The sequence below is a fragment of the Oncorhynchus mykiss genome, chromosome 21 (genome assembly GCF_057628025.1).
Source record: "Oncorhynchus mykiss isolate SJ-2025 chromosome 21, ASM5762802v1, whole genome shotgun sequence".
NCBI lineage: Eukaryota > Metazoa > Chordata > Actinopteri > Salmoniformes > Salmonidae > Oncorhynchus > Oncorhynchus mykiss.
This window is the reverse complement of record NC_143042.1, coordinates 46,472,501-46,492,962: the sequence shown is the minus strand read 5'-3', so window position 1 is coordinate 46,492,962 and position 20,462 is coordinate 46,472,501. Positions and strand designations below refer to the sequence as shown.

Below are 20,462 nucleotides of genomic sequence, written 5' to 3'. Positions count from 1 at the left end.
TATTTGGTCAAAGAGTTTGGAATATTCGTGCGGAATTACCTTTGCCAAGTCGGTGACCATCGTTGGTGTGTTACATTATGTTTATAAAAACAGTCTGACTTGTCGACTGCATGAACTTTACAAAAATCATGTCATCAAAGGTCATGCTGATTTTTTTATTAAATTGTCTTTAAGTCCCTGCAGTTGCTTCTCGCCAACTACACCATCCAGCCATAACCTGCATTGTGGGAGGCACTATTTGTCAACCAATCATTAGGGTGTTTTTGTTTGAACCACGTGAACATGGCCGAAGATGAGACTCAAAACAGGAACCAGCTTTGCCGTGATTCTAAAGCTACAGGGGATACAAATTAAAGTGATATTTGAGACTTCTCTCTATGAAATTAATATTACACGCATTATGTTTTCAGGTTGTTAGTGTGTGTGATATGGGGGTATAGAAACATTTATTTTGACGTCTATACAGAAGAACGCTAGTTACAATAGAAGCTATGTTGACCCTGCCATGTTGATCTGAGTCTTGCTGTTTGAGAACCATTAAGTGTCCGACTTTCGGCTGTCTCAGATGCACCCCTTACTTCACTCGCCGACAGTCAGCTTCTTTAGGCTTACTGGTCAAACACACCCCTTGTTTTGTTTGGATGGCGGAACTCATTACAATAATACCCAGCATGTTTTGCAAGTGTACATTTTTTACATTTAGATATACAGTACCTGTCAAATGTTTGGACACACCTACTCATTGAAAGGTTTGAATTTATTTGTACTATTTTCTACATTGTAGGAATCATATAGAATCAGGTAGTAACCACACACAGTGCCTTAGACCGCTGCGGCACTCAGGAGACCTGAATGCCAAGAGTCACCAAATCTGTCAACAAGGCAAAGGGTGGCTACTTTGAAGAATCTCAAATATCAAATATAATTTGGTGTGTTTAACACTTTTTTGGTTACTACATGATTCCATATGTGTTATTTCGTAGTTTTGATGTCTTCACAATTATTCTACAATGAGTAGGTGTGGCCAAACTTTTGACTGGTACTGCACATTTTGGTAATTTCTGTAACCATTATTGAGAATGTCATTGTCGTTAAAGTGGTCTGTTGGTTGAGTGCATTTTGTTCATAATTTCTGCCAGTTCTGAAGCTACTGAAAAGGCTCACATAAGTGCAAGATACAGATGGGAGCATTACTGTTTGTTACAGAAATCTCTGTCATTGTTATTGGAAATGAAACATGTTAATGTGACATTGTGTTTTCTTCGTGAAGTTGGACGAGCTACAGTGAAAGAGCTAGGACGGACATCATTGATCCATTGAGGAGGTATTTGTTCCACTTGCGTTGACAAACTGTATTCATTTAATGATGTTTCAATCTGACAATCATTTTGTATTATTTTTTTTCTCAATTTAATAGTATTTGAATAACACAGATCACTGAACTAAATATGTAATAATAATTTCATGTTTCCATTTGGTGTTACCACTGTCCAAAACTGAATTAAGTAATGTACGTCCACCCAGCTCTTCAACCCCCTCCCAAAACAGCCCAAGTTAGGTGACTATATATATTGCAATCGCCCAAAAAGGGTATGTTATGGTTCATTATGCATTGGCTAATGTGCCACACAAGTTGTGTGATGGAGGCGGCCATTGGTTTCTTCTTATTAAATCGTCCCCCTCTCTCCCAGTCTTAACTCAATCCAAGTTAATATGCTACACTGCATTTTTATTACTGTAATGAACAGTCTTAGACTAATGTTAAATCCTGGTGATTTTCTGTACTGATCTTATTTAATCTTGTGATACTTGGACTATCTATTCCCGTCATTGCTCTTATGTCAGTTCTGTCCGTTCTTTATTTCATACTAGCCAATTGGTTTACATGCAGGGTGTAACTGTGCACTGCTTAATTGACATGTGGCGTTTGTCCTGAGTAGTTCAGGTTTACATTAAATAAGACTACAGATCCATGGGCTGGTTCTGACATACAGTGGCTTGCAAAGGTATTCATCCCCCTGGGCGTTTTTCCTTTTTTTTTGCAATACAACCTGTAATTTAAATTGATTTTTATTTGGATTTCATGTAATGGACATACACAAAATAGTCCAAATTGGTGAAGTGAAATGAATAAAATAACTTGTAAAAATGGAAAATTGGTGCGTGCATATGTGTTCACCCCCTTTGCTATGAAGCCTCTAAATAAGATATGGTGCAACCAATTACCTTCAGAAGTCACATTAGTTAAATAACGTCCACCTGTGTGCAATCTAAGTGTCACATGATCTCAGTACATATACACCTGTTCTGAAAGGCCCCAGTGTCTGCAACACCACTAAGCAAGGGACACCACCAAATAAGCGACACCATGAAGAACAAGGAGCTCGCCAAACAGGTCAGGGACAAAGTTGTGGAGAAGTACAGATCAGGGTTGGGTTATAAAAATAAACAACAGCAACTTTGAACATCCCACGGAGCACCATTAAATCCATTATTTAAAAATGGAAAGGATATGGCACCACAATAAACCTGCCAAAAAACTTACAGACCAGGCAAGAAGGGCATTAATCCGAGAGTCAACAAAGAGACCAAAGATAACCCTGAATGAGCTGGAAAGCTCCACAGTGGAGATTGGAGTATCTGTCCATAGGACCACTTTAAGCCGTACACTCCACAGAGCTGGGCTTTATGGAAGAGTGGCCAGAAAAAAAGCCATTGCTAAAAGAAAGAAATAAGTAAACACGTTTGGTGTTCGCCAAAAGGTATGTGGGAAACTCCCCAAACATATGGAAGTAGGTACTCTGGTCAGATGAGACTAAAATTGATCTTTTTGGCCATCAAGGAAAATGTCTGGCACAAACCCAACACCTCTCATTATCCCGAGAATAACATCCCCACAGTGAAGCATGGTAGTGGCAGCTTCACTGTTTTTCATCGCCAGGGACTGGGAACTGGTCAGAATTTAAGGAATGATGGATGGTGCTAAATACAGGGAAATTATTGAGGGAAACCTGTTTCGGTCTTCCAGAGATTTGAGACTGGGACGGAGGTTCACCTTCCAGCAGGACAATGACCCTAAGCATACTGCTAAAACAACACTCAAGTGGTTTAAGGGGAAACATTTAAATGTGTTGGAATGGCCTAGTCAAGCCCAGACCTCAATCTAATTGAGAATCTGTGGTATGACTTTATGCATCAGCGGAACCCATCCAACTTGAAGGAGCTGGATCAGTTTTGCCTTGAAGAATGGGCAAAAATCCCTGTGGCTAGATATGCCAAGCTTATAGAGACATACCCCAAGAGACTTGCAGCTGTATTTCCTGCAAAAAGTGGCTCTACAAAGTATTGACGTTGGGGAGGATGAATAGTTATGCACACTCATGTTTTCTGTTTTTTTTGTCTTATTTCTTGTTTGTTTCACAAAGTGGTAGGCATGTTGTGTAAATAAAATGATACAAAACTGCAGAGTTATTCGAGGAAGCAAAGAGAGGAAGGCTCCACACCAGTATCATATCGAGTTATTTCTCCTCAGTTTCATGATATCTAATTGGTAGTTATGATCTTGTCTCATCGCTGCAACTCACCTACAGACTCGGGAGAGGCGAAGGTCGAGAGCCATGCGTCCTCCGAAACACGACCCTGCCAAGCCGCGCTGCTTCTTGACACACTGCTCCCTCAACGCGGAAGCCAGCCGCACCTATTTGTGTTTTTCTATACCTGTTTGCTCCTCTCCCTGTAAGCTTTATAGATGCTCCCCACACCCTGGGTGAAACCCTTCTAATTTAGTGTTAACTGCGCGCAGTCTCTGTCAGAGTTTGGAACTGCCGATGTGCGATCAGAACGCAGAGTTGATCTCAGCCTTTGCTGCCCTTCGTCCTATGCGGCCATTGACGTTTTGGCCCTGACGGAAACATGGTCCCCCCTCAGAGAACACTACTACTCCAGGTGTTCTCTCTTCATCTGACTACGTTTTCTCTCATAGTCCAAGAGCATCTGGTCGTCATGGTGGTGGCACGAGTGCACTCATTTCTCCTAACTGGAGATTTTCTCTTTTTCTCCCTCTCTCACCTGTCCATTTCCTCATTGGAATTCCATGCCATCACTTTCACTTGATCACTCAAGCTTTACATTTTTGTTATCTGCCTTTGATTCATTTCTTTCCAACTCTCTCTTTTCCCTCCTTGCCTCTTTTGACCTCATCCTTTCCCAATCCCCTCCAACTCACAAGGCAACACGCTTGAAGTCATCTTTACTAGAGACTGTTCTCCTACTAATCTCACTGCAAACCCCCTCCAGGTCTCTGATCACTTACTTTTTTCCCTTTTCTGTCTCCCTTTCCTCCAACCCTAAGCACAATCTATCCCAGTACTCTCCTTTTTAATCCTATCATCTCTCCCTTCTGCTAAATCTTCCTGATTCTACCTCTTCCACCCTACTCTCCTCCCTTTTCGCATCCTATGACTCACACCGTCCCCTTTCCCCCCGGCCGGCTCGGCCTTCCCCTCTTGCTCAGTAGGTGAGCGACTTATTGCGAGCTTACTGAACAGGTCTGAGTGAAAAAGGAGGACAACTAAACTTATGGACCTAGCATCCTTTCACTCCTTCCTCTCTACCTTCTCTTCCTCTGTATCTCCTGCTAAAGCCATTTCAAGCTTCTGCTTCTAACTAGCTTCTTCCTAGGAAACTCTTTTCCACCTTCTCCTCCTTCCTTACTCCTCCAACCCTCCTCCTCTCTCCCTTCTCTCTGAGGATAACTTTGTCAACCACTTTGAAAAGAATGTTGACGATATCCACTCCTCATTCAATCAGCCTATTGAGTCCACTGGTCTCACTCACACAGAACTACCTTTCGCCTTGACCTCTTTTCCCCTCTCTCTCCAGACGCGACTAGTGAGGTCTGGCCGCCGGACAAACTACCTGTTCGACCTCATCTAGTCCTCCCTTCTACAGACCATCTCTGGAGACCTTCTTGCATTCCTCACTTCCCTTATCAACTCATCACTGACCATTGGCTGCATCCCCTCTGACTTCAAAATGGCCTAAGTCCTAGATCTGTCCACTGCCTTAGACACCGTGAACCATCAGATCCTCCTCTCCACCCTCTCAGGGCTGGGCGTCTCAGGTTCTGCACACTCTTGGATTGCATCCTACCTGGCAGACCGCTCCTACCAGGTGACATGGAGAGGATCTGTGTCTGCACCACATACTCTCACTACTGGTGTCCCCCAGGGCTCAGTTCTAGGCCCTCTCCTCTTCTCTCTATACGCCTAGTCACACAATATCCTCAGATGGTCTCTCCTATCATCACTATGTGGATGACACTCAACTACTTGTCTCAATACACCTTCTGACACCCAGGTGGCGACACATATGTCTGCATGCCTGGAAGACATCTAAGCTAGGATGTCGGCCCATCGAGCTCAACCTAGACAAGACAGAGCTGCTCTTCCTCCCGGGGAAGGCCTGCCTGCTCAAAGACCTCTCCATCACGGTTGACAACTCCACAGTAGCACCCTTCAAGACTGCAAAGAACTTGAGAGAGAGAGAGAGAGAGAGAGAAAGAGAGAGAGAGAGAGACTGGTCAATGCCATTGATTCAACATGGGTTGGAATTATATCCCTCTCTGATAACCATCACTTTACTGTGTAGCTCAGAGAGAGGGGTCTTAGCTAAGACATGGAACGCTTCCTTAGGGCATATGGTTACAAATCAAATATCACCTGTACAGTCCTTCACATTATATAGAGATTTTGTGAATGTAGGTATCAGAAGTTAGGTTAAGAGCTTGAGACATTGCGGAAGTTGGAAAGTGACCTAGTAGTCATGTAGAAGCTGGGAAAGTGCCCTAGTAGTCATGTAGAAGCTTGGAAAGTGCCCTAGTAGTCATGTAGAAGCTGGGAAAGTGCCCTAGTAGTCATGTAGAAGCTGGGAAAGTGGAGAAAGAAAGGCAGTTAGTAGACAGACAGTTTTCCAATGCCAGTGAACCGACTGTATCAGTATATCAGGCTATATCCAGGCTATACCCAAGCTATTCCCAGCACATCAGGCTTTCAGTCTTGGTTGAGGAGAGCCCAGTGCCTGTAGTGGGGCATCAAGGCAGAGAAGAGGCAGGTTTAGGAGGAGAGGAGAGAAGATTGGGCTCTGGATTGGAGGAGCACCTGATTGGTATGCTGTCGTCAGGCGGTGTGGAGAGGGAGAAGGCTAGGAGGGTTGTTGGGAGGGGGGTTTACTATGAGAATAAATTGGTTTTGGGTGTGGAGGGAGGGAGGGAAGGGAGAGAGGGAGGGAGGGGAGAGAGGTAGAGAGAGAGACTGACAGAGTGGAAGAGAGAGAAATGTCTTGATATTCGTTTTATGTTGGAAAGCGAGTGGTGGAGCTGAAGTGGTCTCCACCGTCCTTGTGGGGAGGAATGTGGGGAAGTGGGGCTTTCCAGGACCCTCTGTAGAGAACGAGGAAGGATCCTGGTTTATTACAGTATACAGATCTAAGAGAGGGGATGGGGAGAGGGCTTACCAATGGATCCTAGCAGGGAAGTCTAGGAGACAGAGGAGGGAAAAATTGATGTAGAGAAGTAGAGAGAGAAGGAGGGAGGGAGGGAGGGAGGGAGGGAGGGAGGGAGGGAGGGAGGGAGGGAGGGGAAGAATGATGGAGGGAAGTAGAGAGAGAAGGAGGGTGGTAGGGAGGGAGGGAAAGAGGGATGGAGGGAGGGAGGGGAACAGGGGAAATGGAGAGAGTGCTATCTACAATCTACTGAGACTGGTCAAATAAGTGTTTTAATAACATGGTTCACGTAAATGTTCTTGATTGTCTATACACTGTATGTTTATTTACCCACTATAGACACTATGTTTACACTGTATGTTTATTTACCCACTATAGACACTAGGTTTACACTGTATGTTTATTTACCCACTATAGACACTAGGTTTACACTGTGTTGATTTACCCACTATAGGCACTAGGTTTACACTGTATGTTTATTTACCCACTATAGACACTAGGTTTACACTGTATGTTTATTTACCCACTATAGACACTAGGTTTACACTGTATGTTTATTTACCCACTATAGACACTAGGTTTACACTGTGTTGATTTACCCACTATAGGCACTAGGTTTACACTGTATGTTTATTTACCCACTATAGGCAATAGGTTTACACTGTATGTTTATTTACCCGCTATAGGCAATAGGTTTACACTGTATGTTTATTTACCCACTATAGACACTAGGTTTACACTGTATGTTTATTTACCCACTGTAGACACTAGGTTTACACTGTATGTTTATTTACCCACTATAGACACTAGGTTTACACTGTATGTTTATTTACCCACTATAGACACTAGGTTTACACTGTATGTTTATTTACCCACTATAGACACTAGGTTTACACTGTATGTTTATTTACCCACTATAGACACTAGGTTTACACTGTATGTTTATTTACCCGCTATAGGCAATAGGTTTACTCCGTATGTTTATTTTCCCACTATAGGCAATAGGTTTACACTGTATGTTTATTTACCCACTATAGGCAATAGGTTTACACTGCATGTTGATTTACCCACTATAGGCAATAGGTTTACTCCGTATGTTTATTTACCCACTATAGGCAATAGGTTTACACTGTATGTTTATTTACCCACTATAGGCAATAGGTTTACACTGCATGTTGATTTACCCACTATAGGAAATAGGTTTACACTGCATGTTGATTTACCCACTATAGGCAATAGGTTTAAACTGCATGTTGATTTACCCGCTAAAGGCAATAGGTTTCTGAAGATGTCTTGTGGGACGTGGCGTTGTAATGCATCATGCCAGGGTCAGAGATAGCATCACCCCCCTGTCATCATCAGAGCACCGCCATGCGACACTAAAACATGTCCCCTCGTCCTTTCCTGTCAGTCTGAGTGCTCAGGCAGTGTCTTATTTTTTAGTTCACCCCTTTGTCAGCCACCTGCCCCATCCCCTCCAAAAATAAAGTTATTGTCTTCTGCAAGCTGCCTCCTTCCATTTCATTAGCTCAATCTCTATCATCTGACACCACGGCTCATAGAAAGCAATCACAAGTAGTGATGTGCAATTCGCTAACGATTCATTCTTTTTGAACAACTCTTTTTACTGACTCGAGAGTCATGATTTGGGTTTTTTTCCGAGAAACTCATTCATTTTAGTCGTTCACTTGACCTGCTGGCCGCATTGAATTGTACAGCAGGATTTAATACCCACCCCTCCGGCTCAGTGGCTCCAGAGACGTACTCTGACCAGCATCTGTTCATCATGTGAGCGAGGGGAAATAGATCATGCTGCAGGCATCATGTTAAGAACTGATAATTGATCGCATGTGGTGCAAGAATGAATGCTGTTAATTGATTATTGAATGTTACTCGATGGACACATCTTAGAACCAAAGCATAGGCAGCCAGCCTCTCTCTGCTCAAAACTCGAACTCGAGAACGAATCGATTGGGCTGCTGTAGTTTGTGAACGGTATTGTGCTAATCTCCCTTGCGGCAGTCAAGCAGTGTCATTCCGAAAAGTAATTCACAATCTAGTCTGGTTGTGTCCGCAACTTGACCTCAAAGGTAACCGTTAACAATCTTATTTCTATGCCTAGCAATCACAAATGTAAAAAAAATGAAGCACACATTTATGAGTCTCCGTCACAAATGACAGCTCCAATAATAAGCCCTCTATGGTGAACGAGAGGTTTGTAGAATCATGATTCTTTTTGAGTTTTTAATTCATTGTTTGCCAGTAGGGGGTCATCTGTGCATTGGACATTACTGAATCAAATGAACGAAATGAGTCGAAAGATTCGTTCTTTTGACTGAATGACTTGAAAATATCAGTGAGAAGAGCCAAACTTCTCACCACTAATGGTGCTGCTTGTTGCTTACTGTTAACAACCCAACTAGTTGTTTTTCTGTTTTTTTTTTCTCTCTCTCTCTCCTAACTTAAGACATAATTGAAAATGGCTACTGCGGTCCATTTACCACGCTTTTGTTCTTACTACATCAGCGAAACAGAGACCGTGAGGAGTCTGTTTACCAGAGATTGTCTCTTTCTCTATTCTCTCTCTCTTTCTTTCTTTCTCACTCTCTATTCTTTCTCTCTCTCTATTCTTTCTCTCGCTCTTTCTATCTCTTTCTCTCTCTCTCTGTCTCTCTCTTTATTCTCTCGCACTCTCTATTCGTTCTCTCTCGCTGCCTCTCTCTTTCTATCTCTATTCTTTCTCTCTCTCTCGTTTTCTTGTTTCCTCCACGCCATGATGCCTTTCCGCCTCGTCTGAGATTACTCTAAATTCCAATTTAAAAATAAAACATAGTTCTCTTCATTAAATGGAGAATTCATTGTCTACCTCAGTTATGGGATGATTGTGTGTGTCCGTACATGCATGTTCACAATACTGTATGTGCAGGCGTTTCTATAGTTTTTATGACTGCCATTTGAAAAGAAAAGCCTGTATGAGTGAATGCTTAATCAGACATGTTAAATACATAGTCAAATCACTTTGATTGATGTGCTTGAAAAGTCATTATTTTAACACATAACAGAAATGACAGCAATCCTACATCAATTGATGTCCATGTCCTCTCTAATTAAGCAATAAGCCCCGAGGAGGTGTGGTATATGGCCAATATACCACGGCTAAGGGCTGTTCTTAACACAACGCATCACGGATTGCCTGGACACAGCCCTTAGCCAAGATATATATATATATATAGACATATACCACACCTCCTCATGCCTTATTGCTTAATTATAACATAAGGAAGTGAAACGAGGTGTGTTATTATTATTATGAACTGGTTACCAACGTAATTAGAGCAGTAAAAATAACTGTTTTGTCATACCCGTGGTATACGGTCTGATATGCCACAGATGTCAGCCAGTCAGCATTTAGAGCTCAAAAAACCCAGTTTATAAGTTTGAAAAACCTGAAGGCTGCATCCCACCACTAGTCTCCCCACCACTCTCACCACCGCTCTCACCACCGCTCTCACCACTACTCTCACCATCAGTCTCACCATTACTCTCACCACCATTCTCACCACTACTCTCACCACCACTCTCACCACCAGTCTCACCACCAGTCTCACCACTACTCTCACCACTACTCTCACTACTACTCTCACCACCACTCTCACCACTACTCTCACCACCAGTCTCACCACTACTCTCACCACCAGTCTCACCACTACTCTCACTAGTACTCTCACCACCACTCTCACCACCACTCTCATCACCAGTCTCACCACTACTCTCACCACTACTCTCACCACTACTCTCACTAGTACTCTCACCACCACTCTCATCACCAGTCTCACCACTACTCTCACCACTACTCTCACCACTACTCTCACTACTACTCTCACCACTACTCTCACCACCACTCTCATCACCAGTCTCACCACTACTCTCACCACCACTCTCACCACTACTCTCACCACTACTCTCACCACTACTCTCACTAGTACTCTCACCTCCACTCTCACCACTACTCTCACCACTACTCTCACCACTACTCTCACTAGTACTCTCACCACCACTCTCATCACCAGTCTCACCACTACTCTCACCACTACTCTCACCACTACTCTCACTACTACTCTCACCACTACTCTCACTACTACTCTCACCACCACTCTCACCACTACTCTCACCACTACTCTCACCACTACTCTCACTAGTACTCTCACCTCCACTCTCACCACTACTCTCACCACTACTCTCACCACTACTCTCACTAGTACTCTCACCACCACTCTCATCACCAGTCTCACCACCACTCTCACCACTACTCTCACTACTACTCTCACCACCACTCTCACCACTACTCTCACCACCACTGTCACTACTTCTCTCACAGCCACTCTCAGCTCTATAATTGTAATTCAGTGCTCAGGAGATGGTGGTCCTCAATCTATCTGGCCCTACCGACCCTGCCCTCCCCTGGGAAATGTGTGCAGATATTGGAGTGATTTGCAGTAATAGAACTTTGGGATAAATGGGATTATCCAATCCCCTCCCTCGCAGGGTTCCCCCTGATTCTCAAGTGAACCTCATTACCTGAGCTGGATCCCCTCAGAGCGTCCTCAGGGACACGGTGAAATTACAACAGCATGGTGTTTGTGTGGATCACTGCTCTGTTGGGATGGCAGCTTGGTGATAGACCCTAGTACCTGAGGTATAACAAGATCTCACGGTTTGACTAATTTGACTTCAGATTCTGACGTGTATCAAATTTTCTCCAAACGTTACATTTCGGGGGGTTTTGGGTTTCGAAGGCAAAACCCCCCCACTGGACGTCCTCGGGACATGAACAAACGTCCAATTTCGAAGTGAATCTTGAGCAACCTGGCTCATATAGACACATGAATAGGAAGAGTTATGAGGTGTTGAGTGTCCACATTGTGCGGAGAGACCTCATTATTCATTGTAATTACAGGATGTAGTCTGTTTTATTACGAGACATTTGGAAACGGTGTCTTCCTCCGCCGTTTCATTGGGATTTGACCCGTGTCTGTAGTGTGAGCTGACTTCCTTTGACTGTTGCTGAAATAATGTGTGGCAGGTGGACTGACAGAAAGAACAAGAATGTCGACCTTACTCTGACCTCTTCGCCTGTCTTTCTCACCCTTTTATCTCCATACATCTCTCTCTCGTATCTTTTGCTTCCAATTGTATCTTGGGTGTGTGTCACCAATACAGAAATACACCAAACATGAGTTCCAGCAGCTCTATATGAGCTATACACATCTGTAACTGTAACCCCCCCCCCTCTTCATCTTCATGTCTCTCCAGGGAAGGAAGTGTCGGTGGCCACATTCAAGGGGAACGAGTTCTTCTGCTATGACCTGTCGCTGACGCCCATCCAGAGCAGCACGGACGAGATCACGCTCTCCTTTCGCACGCTGCAGCGCAACGGCCTCATGCTGCACACGGGAAAGTCGGCCGACTACGTCAACCTGTCGCTGAAGAGCGGCGCCGTCTGGTTGGTCATCAACCTGGGCTCGGGCGCCTTCGAGGCGCTGGTGGAGCCCGTCAATGGGAAGTTCAATGACAACGCCTGGCACGATGTTCGCGTCACCCGCAACCTGCGCCAGGTAAAGAGACACGACGTGTTTGGTCGAGCTTCTCTGCAGGGTTTCTCTCTCGCTTTCTGTATCTTGCTCTCTTTTTTTCTCTCTTTCTTTTCTCTCGTTCAAGCTATTCAATCTGTTGGTCTATATCTCTGTGTATCTACCTCTCTTTCTTCCTCTACTTTCTCCTGTCACTTTCTGTCTGATGATGGTGATTTTCTCTTCCACTTCCAGGGTTGAGATCTGCAGAGGATTGCTGTGGTGACTTTCTCCCGTCATGTTTTCCTTCTCTGAAAAACAACCAAATATCCATGAAATCTGCTCATTGGGAAAAGCAGGGGGGGAAGGGGGTCAAAGTTAACAGCACAGAGAAAATATAATAGACCCAGCACATGCAATCACAAGTTCACATCCATTTGTAGATCTGGATATCTAATACCCGTAGGTCTACGTTGCCCTAATAGGGAACTCTGGGTTCAATAGTCATGTTTCAATATGTATGCATGTAAAGCACTTACCCACGTTATGATTTCTAATTAATCTGTAGAGACGGTGCATTTTATCCCCGTCTAAACCCATTACTCAACAGATCTTTACAACCCGCTAATCACAGTCAGGAAGAAAGGAATCCCACACACACACACACACGCACACGCACACAAACACACCAACACCCACAAATTGAATAGCAGAGGCAGAGGCTCGATGCCAGGTCATCAATTGGCAGTTGTAGATAGTGGCAGTGAGATGCAATCAATTTGACTTAAGATTGCCTTGCTTACTTCTCCCAGTGTTTTGGTAATGGTAATTGGAACGAATGGCTTGTCGGCCCTAATAATAGCTGTTGTAATGGGCCCGTATTGCAACCATGCCTGATGTGAATGCGTTAACAAACAAGAGAAACAACGGCAACTCTTTTGTCCAGCGCAGGCAGCAAACATTTACACAAAGCCCTACTTCCTATCACCTGGAAACACAACAGGAGCTTCAAACTTCCCAGGACTTTTTAATGACTGCAGAGTTCAGTCTCCGGCAGGAGGAAGAAAAGTTGTGTTGCTGGGAAAGAAACCTGAAAAGTGAAGTAAAGCTGCTGCGTTGTCTTTCAGAGGAAGCTCTCCAGACCAACTCGGGTTGAAGTATTGGCTGTCATAAAAGTCTGATTCTTCCTGCAGAGGTTCGGCCACTGCAGTCATGTCATAATAAAAAGCCATGTAGTTTATGTGAGCTTGACTCAGGGGGCAAAGTGTTTGACACTGGGAAAACTCTGATCGCACACTGACAGAGAGAGACTTGTTTGGGGTGCACAGTCACTAAGTCATACAGAAGCCGGAATGCTCACTGTACTGTGCAATTCTGGGATCATAGGCACACGCACGCGCACACACACACACACACACACACACACACACACACACACACACACACACACACACACACACACACACATTAGGGATGGGCATTTTAAATGACTTCAGTAGAGCCTCCCGAGTGTCACAGCGGTCTAAGTAACTGTATCACAGTGCTAGAGGCGTCACTACAGACCCGTGTTCAATCTCGGGCTGTATCACAAAATTGTCCCAGCGTCTTCCGGGTTAGGGGAGGGTTTGGTCAGGGGGGCTTTACTTGGCTCATCGCCCTCTAGCGACTCCTTGTAGCGGGCCGGGAGCCTGTGGGCTGACCTCGGTCGTCAGGTGAACGGTCTTTCCTCCTACACATTGGTGCGGCTTGCTTCCAGGTTAAGCGGGCGCGTGTTAAGAAGCGCCGTTTGGGTGGTGCAGTGGTCTAGGGCACTGCATCGCAATGCTAGCTGTGCCACCAGAGACGGCCGCGACCTGGAGGTCCATGGGGCGACACACAATTGGCCCAGCGTCGTCCAGGTTAGGGAGGGTTTGGATATCCTTGTCTCATCGCGCACTAGCGACTCCTGTGGCGGGCCGGGCGCAGTGCATGCTAACCAGGTCGCCAGGTGCACGGTGTTTCCTCCGACACATTGGTGCGGCTGGCTTCCGGGTTGGATGCGCGCTGTGTTAAGAAGCAGTGCGGCTTGGTTGGGTTGTGGGCTGTGCGGCTTGGTTGGGTTGTGCGCTGTGCGGCTTGGTTGGGTTGTGTTTCGGAGGACGCATGGCTTTCGACCTTCGTCTCTCCCGAGCCCCTACTGGAGTTGCAGCGATGAGACAAGATAGTAACTACTAACAATTGGATACCACAAAATTGGGGAGAAAGGGGGTAAAAATGTTTATTTTTCAATGTAAAAAAAAGAAGCGCAGTTTGACAGGCCATGTTTTGGAGCATGACTCGACCTTCACCTCCCCAGCCTGTTGGTTGGTTGCAGCGATGAGACAAGATCGAAATTGGGGAGAAAAAGGGGGGTAAAATACCTAAAAAAATGATTATGCTAAAATGATTTCAGAATTCGAATAACATCATGATAGTTTTTCGGATATCCGGATAGTCGAAATAAGAAATACATTTGAATCTTCAATGGAGACTTGCTCGATGCGCGCGCGAGAGATGGTGCACTGTACTCTGCTTGTTTCAGGAGAAGGGTGTGGGGGAGGGGCCAGAGAGAAGCAGGGGCCACTGTGAGGTACTCTATGTGATTGGCAAAGAGGGAGAGAGAGAGAAAGTAGCCAATCCCAATTGCTCTAGTAGATAAACATATTGCTACCACAGGCTATCTATCATACCATCTGGTAGTGCCTGACTTGACTGCATTGACTGCATTCACATTGTTGTGAAGAAGCTAGTTACAGTATCCAGCTAAGTTAGCAAGCTAGCTAGCTAAAGTAGCGAGGCTAATAGAGGCTATTTTGCAGCACTCCCCATGAAATGTCTACAACAACTGCGTTCATATGAAACAACAGCTACCGGTTGGTTGATCATTGAAGCCTACTCCTTTTCATTTAACCAACTTAATTTCGTAATTTTAATTACATTTTGCTTTGATTAGAAATCTCCCAGTTCCCTTGCTACACATGTAGCCTCTGACTGTAGCCCATAAAACTGTTGTTTTCTTAAACTATTGAATATGATGGTCTATCCTATGTAGTAATGTCACAGATAGACAAAGGCCTAGCACACAGGAACACAGGAACACACTCACACACACACACACACACACACACACACACACACACACACACACACACACACACACACACACACACACACACACACACACCTACACACAGGCACACACACACACACACACTCACACAGGCACACACACACACACACAGGCACACACTTACTCACACACACTCACAGGCACACATGCGCACACACACGCACACACACACACACACAAACCAAACACGCACACACACTCACAGGCACACACACACACTCACACACACACACACGGCAGGGGTCAAATATGTTTGCTGTTGGGGCATGCTTGCTCACCGGAGTGAAACTGGTTTAATGAGCTTGGAAAGCCAACATGATTCTAGAGATTTAGACCCTGATCCCAGCCACTCACCACCAGTCCCAACATAGCAATCCACACTGAGCTATACCACACACACACACGCACGCACGCACGCACGTACACACACACACACACACACAGGCTGAGGGAGGATAAGGAAGGCATTGACCTGACCAGTGACCTCTGACCCAGTGTTTGCAGCCTCTCTGCTCTTGGACTAATCAATAGAGTGGTAGCAGATCATGTTACACATACATATGCAGGAGGCAGGAGAAGAGAGAGGCATGCAGAAACACACACTCACACACACACCATTCACCCCCCCACAAACTGTTCAGCCTCCCGTTCGTATTATATACTGTTTTCATCATGATGTCATATCCCTAGGATAGCCCTCTCCTCAGTCTTCACCGGCCCATAGCTGTACCCCTAGCTCTAAAGCCACGATTATCAATCCGTTTTAATGCCTACCGTAGTTTGATTCCATTCCATTGGTTTTAAGTGCTCTTGCTGTGTGGTTTGGCATCATTAGTAACAATGAGCTTCCCAAACTGTCCGTCATTCAGAGTTTATTTTTTTCTCTCATTGTATTTATTTCTCATCCAACACCACCCACCTGAAACCTGTGAATGTGTCACCTTTTTAATGGTAAAAAGGAGGCAGAGAGAATTAGCTGAGAAGATATGGAATCCTAAACAAAGAAGAAATGCCAAGAAACACAGAAGAATCACAGCGCCACCCAGTGGTGTTGAGAGGTAATGCTGCACTACAGGTCTGTATAGGGGAGAGGTAATGCTGTACTGCAGGCCTGTACATGGGGAGAGGTAATGTTGTCCTACATGTCTGTATAGAGGAGAGATAATGCTGTCCTACAGGTCTGTATAGAGGAGAGATAATGCCGTCCTACATGCCTGTATAGGGGAGAGGTAATGCTGAACTGCATGCCTGTACATGGGAGAGGTAATGCTGTACTGCATGCCTGTACATGGGAGAGGTAATGCTGTACTGCAGACCTGTATAAGGGAGAGGTAATGCTGTACTGCAGACCTGTATTGGGGAGAGGTAATGCTGTACTACAGGTCTGTATAAGGGAGAGGTAATGCTGCACTGCAGACCGGTATAAGGGAGAGGTAATGCTGTACTGCAGACCTGTATTGGGGAGAGGTAATGCTGTACTACATGTCTGTATAGGGGAGAGGTAATGCTGCACTGCAGACCTGTATTGGGGAGAGGTAATGCTGTACTGCAGACCTGTATAAGGGAGAGGTAATGCTGTACTGCTGACTTGCTGACCTGTATAAGGGAGAGGCATAATTGTACTGGAGGCCTATATAGGGGATTTGTAATGCATAGGAGAGGGGTAAATGCTGTACTGCAGACCTGTATAAGGGAGAGATGCTGTACTGCAGGCCTGTATAGGGGAGTGGTAACCCTGCACTGCAGACCTGTATTGGGGAGAGGTAATGCTGTAATGCTGTACTGCAGACCTGTATAAGGGAGAGGTAATGCTGTACTGCTGACTTGCTGACCTGTATAAGGGAGAGGCATAATTGTACTGGAGGCCTATATAGGGGATTTGTAATGCATAGGAGAGGGGTAAATGCTGTACTGCAGACCTGTATAAGGGAGAGATGCTGTACTGCAGGCCTGTATAGGGGAGTGGTAACCCTGCACTGCAGACCTGTATTGGGGAGAGGTAATGCTGTAATGCTGTACTGCAGACCTGTATAAGGGAGAGGTAATGCTGTACTGCTGACTTGCTGACCTGTATAAGGGAGAGGCATAATTGTACTGGAGGCCTATATAGGGGATTTGTAATGCATAGGAGAGGGGTAAATGCTGTACTGCAGACCTGTATAAGGGAGAGATGCTGTACTGCAGGCCTGTATAGGGGAGTGGTAACCCTGTACTGCAGGCTTGTATAGGGGAGTGGTAATGCTGTACTGCAGGCCTGTATAGGGGAGTGGTAATGCTGTACTGCAGGCCTGTATAGGGGAGTGGTAATGCTGTACTGCGGGCCTGTATAGGGGAGTGTACTGTACTGTAGGCCTGTATAGGGGAGTGGTAATGGTTACCTGCAGTACAGCATTAACACTCCCCTATACAGGCCTGCACCCTGTACTGCAGGCCTGTATAGGGGAGAGCACTGTACTTTAGGCCTGTACAATTTTATTTAACTAGGCAAGTCAGTTAAGAACAAATTCTTATTTGCCTAGGAACAGTGGGGTAACTGCCTGTTCAGGGGCAGAACGACAGATTCGTACTTTGTCAGTTCAGGGGTTTGAACTTGCAACCTTCCGGTTACTAGTCCAATGCTCTAACCACTAGGCTACCCTGCCGCCCACAATGACTTTCTACCTGGGAACAGTGGGTTAACAGCTTTGTTCAGGGGCAGAATTACATTTTTTTTTTACCTTGTCAGCTCTGGGATTCGATCCAGTTACTGACCCAATGCTCTAACCACTCGGTTACCTGCCGCCCCAGAATGCTGTACTGCTGGCCTGTATAGGGAAGACAGTGTGGTTGGTCCCTGTGGTATATGGATGATGGGCAGTCAAGGCTGTTCACACTGACCTCTCATCATGGAAGAAGCTCCCCCAAACATACAGAGGCCGGCCGGCAGGCGTCCCCTCCCTTCTCCTCTCCCTCTACCCCCCCATTCTCTTCCGTCTCTCTCTGGCTCTGACATAATGAGATACTATCATGGATGGTTTACACACTTTAAGCAGTGTACTGGTATATGTGCTGCACAGGGTTACCACTCCCCTATCCAGGGCTGAGACGCTGGACAGACGGACCAACAGACACAATACATTGCATACAATGCACACCCATACAGCGAGACCAATACAAATGGACACGCAGGGAGGGTGGTTTCAGAACAAAGAGATGTAATGGTTTCAGACCAAAGATATGTAATGGTTTCAGACCAAATAGATGTAATGGTTTCAGACCAAAGAGATGTAATCTACTACGTGACACATAATATACCCAACTCTGTATTCACAATTGAACTTGTTGACAGTCACACCTCTTTAGAAGTAAAACGTCATGCATTCTGTTCACAATAGCAGACATGGATAGCCCTCAACAATAAATATTCTTAGCACTAGTTTCGCTCGGCCAGTGAGAGAACCGCGAATGGTCTTGGTTTCGCTCACACACACAAAGACTTTGAGAGTTAAGACGTCTCCAGTCATTATGAATGAAACCTCCCCGAGTTTTAAGTCCATCTAAAACTGTGTTTGGATTATCGAGCGCTTTGCCACCACCAATGTAGGAAGGCAGCAGGAGAGGATGAACATGGCTGGTTCTACCAAGATATCACTCTCTCCGGCTACAGTCAATTCATTCACCTCGCAGTGGTTACATTCATTGTGTTGTCTGTGCCGGGTATGTCAGTTTTCTTAGGGGAAACTAGTACTTCATGTTTTCTGAAACCATGGAAACCGCCAACATAAGGAAATCTAGCAGATCTGATACCCCGGTACATAGTCTACTGTGAGACAATAACATGCTGTACTGTATACTGCAGCCGACAGAAAAGACAATGGGGAGCATTCTTCCTCTTTCCCCTTATTTTGATCTGTGGGTCTCATTCCAAGCCACTTACTGAAAGAGGGTAATACAGTAAGGCCAGTCAGGGGCTGTCTATCTGTCTGTGTGTTTAACAGACACCTTAGGCCCCTGAGGGGACCTACAGCCATTAGGAAATATGAGCCAGGCAGGGAGAGCTGCAGGACATCAGGAGTGTGTGTTTGGGGATGGGTGTGTGTTTTCCTGCCTGCCTATGTGTGTGTGAGTGGGTGTATCCGTGTGCACGTACTCGCTTGCTTGTGTGTGTGATAGTCTACCTGCAGTGATAAAAGAGGAAGAGTCTCTTGGATGCAGAGCACAGCTTTGGGAGCGAGGGCATGGGAAAGGGAGGGAGGAGATGGGAAAGGTAGCGAGGGGAAGGGAAAGGGAACGAGGGGATAAGAAAGGGAGCGAGGGGATGAGAAAGGGAGTGAGGGAATGGAAAAGGGACCAAGGGAATGGAAAAGGGAGGGGCTGGGAAAGGAAGCGAGGGGATGGGAAAGGGAGCGAGGGGATGAGATGGGAAGCAAGGGGATGGGAAAGGGAGCGAGGGGATGGGAAAGGGAGCGAGGGGATGAGATGGGAATGGGAGCGAGGGGATGGGAAAGGGAGCGAGGGGATGAGATGGGAACGGGAGCGAGGGGATGGGAAAGGGAGCGAGGGGATGAGATGGGAAGCAAGGGGATGGGAAAGGGAGCGAGGAGATGGGACAGGGAGCGAGGGGATGAGATGGGGAGCAAGGTGGATGGGAAAGGGAGCGAGTGGATGGGAAAGGGAGCGAGGGGATGGGAAAGGGAGCGAGGGGATGAGATGGGAAGCAAGGGGATGGGAAAGGGAGCGAGGAGATGGGAACGGGAGCGAGGGGATGATAAAGGGAGCGAGGGGATGGGAAAGGGAGCAAGGGGATGAGATGGGAAGCAAGGGGATGGGAAAGGGAGCGAGGAGATGGGAACGGGAGCGAGGGGATGAGAAAGGGAGCGAGGGGATGGGAACGGGAGCGAGGGGATGATAAAGGGAGCGAGGGGATGGGAAAGGGAGCAAGGGGATGAGATGGGAAGCAAGGGGATGGGAAAGGGAGCGAGGAGATGGGAACGGGAGCGAGGGGATGATAAAGGGAGCGAGGGGATGGGAAAGGGAGCGAGGGGATGAGAAAGGGAGCGAGGGGATGAGATGGGAAGCAAGGGGATGGGAAAGGGAGCGAGGAGATGGGAACGGGAGCGAGGGGATGATAAAGGGAGCGAGGGGATGAGATGGGAAGCAAGGGGATGGGAAAGGGAGCGAGGAGATGGGAAAGGGAGCGAGGAGATGGGAAAGGGAGCGAGGAGATGGGAACGGGAGCGAGGGGATGATAAAGGGAGCGAGGG

General features: G+C 46.1%; 1 protein-coding gene across 8 annotated transcripts in view; it reads left to right on the top strand.

The window, feature by feature from the left end:
- LOC110500696 (neurexin-2) overlaps window positions 1–20,462 on the top strand; it is a 1,050,333-nt gene that overhangs the window by 469,081 nt on the left and 560,790 nt on the right. For all 8 annotated transcript variants that reach the window (XM_090214789.1, XM_090214786.1, XM_090214788.1 and 5 more), the window contains one exon: window positions 11,815–12,116. In XM_090214789.1, coding sequence (XP_090070915.1) covers window positions 11,815–12,116 — 302 coding nt within the window. The remainder of the gene's footprint in view (window positions 1–11,814; window positions 12,117–20,462) is intronic.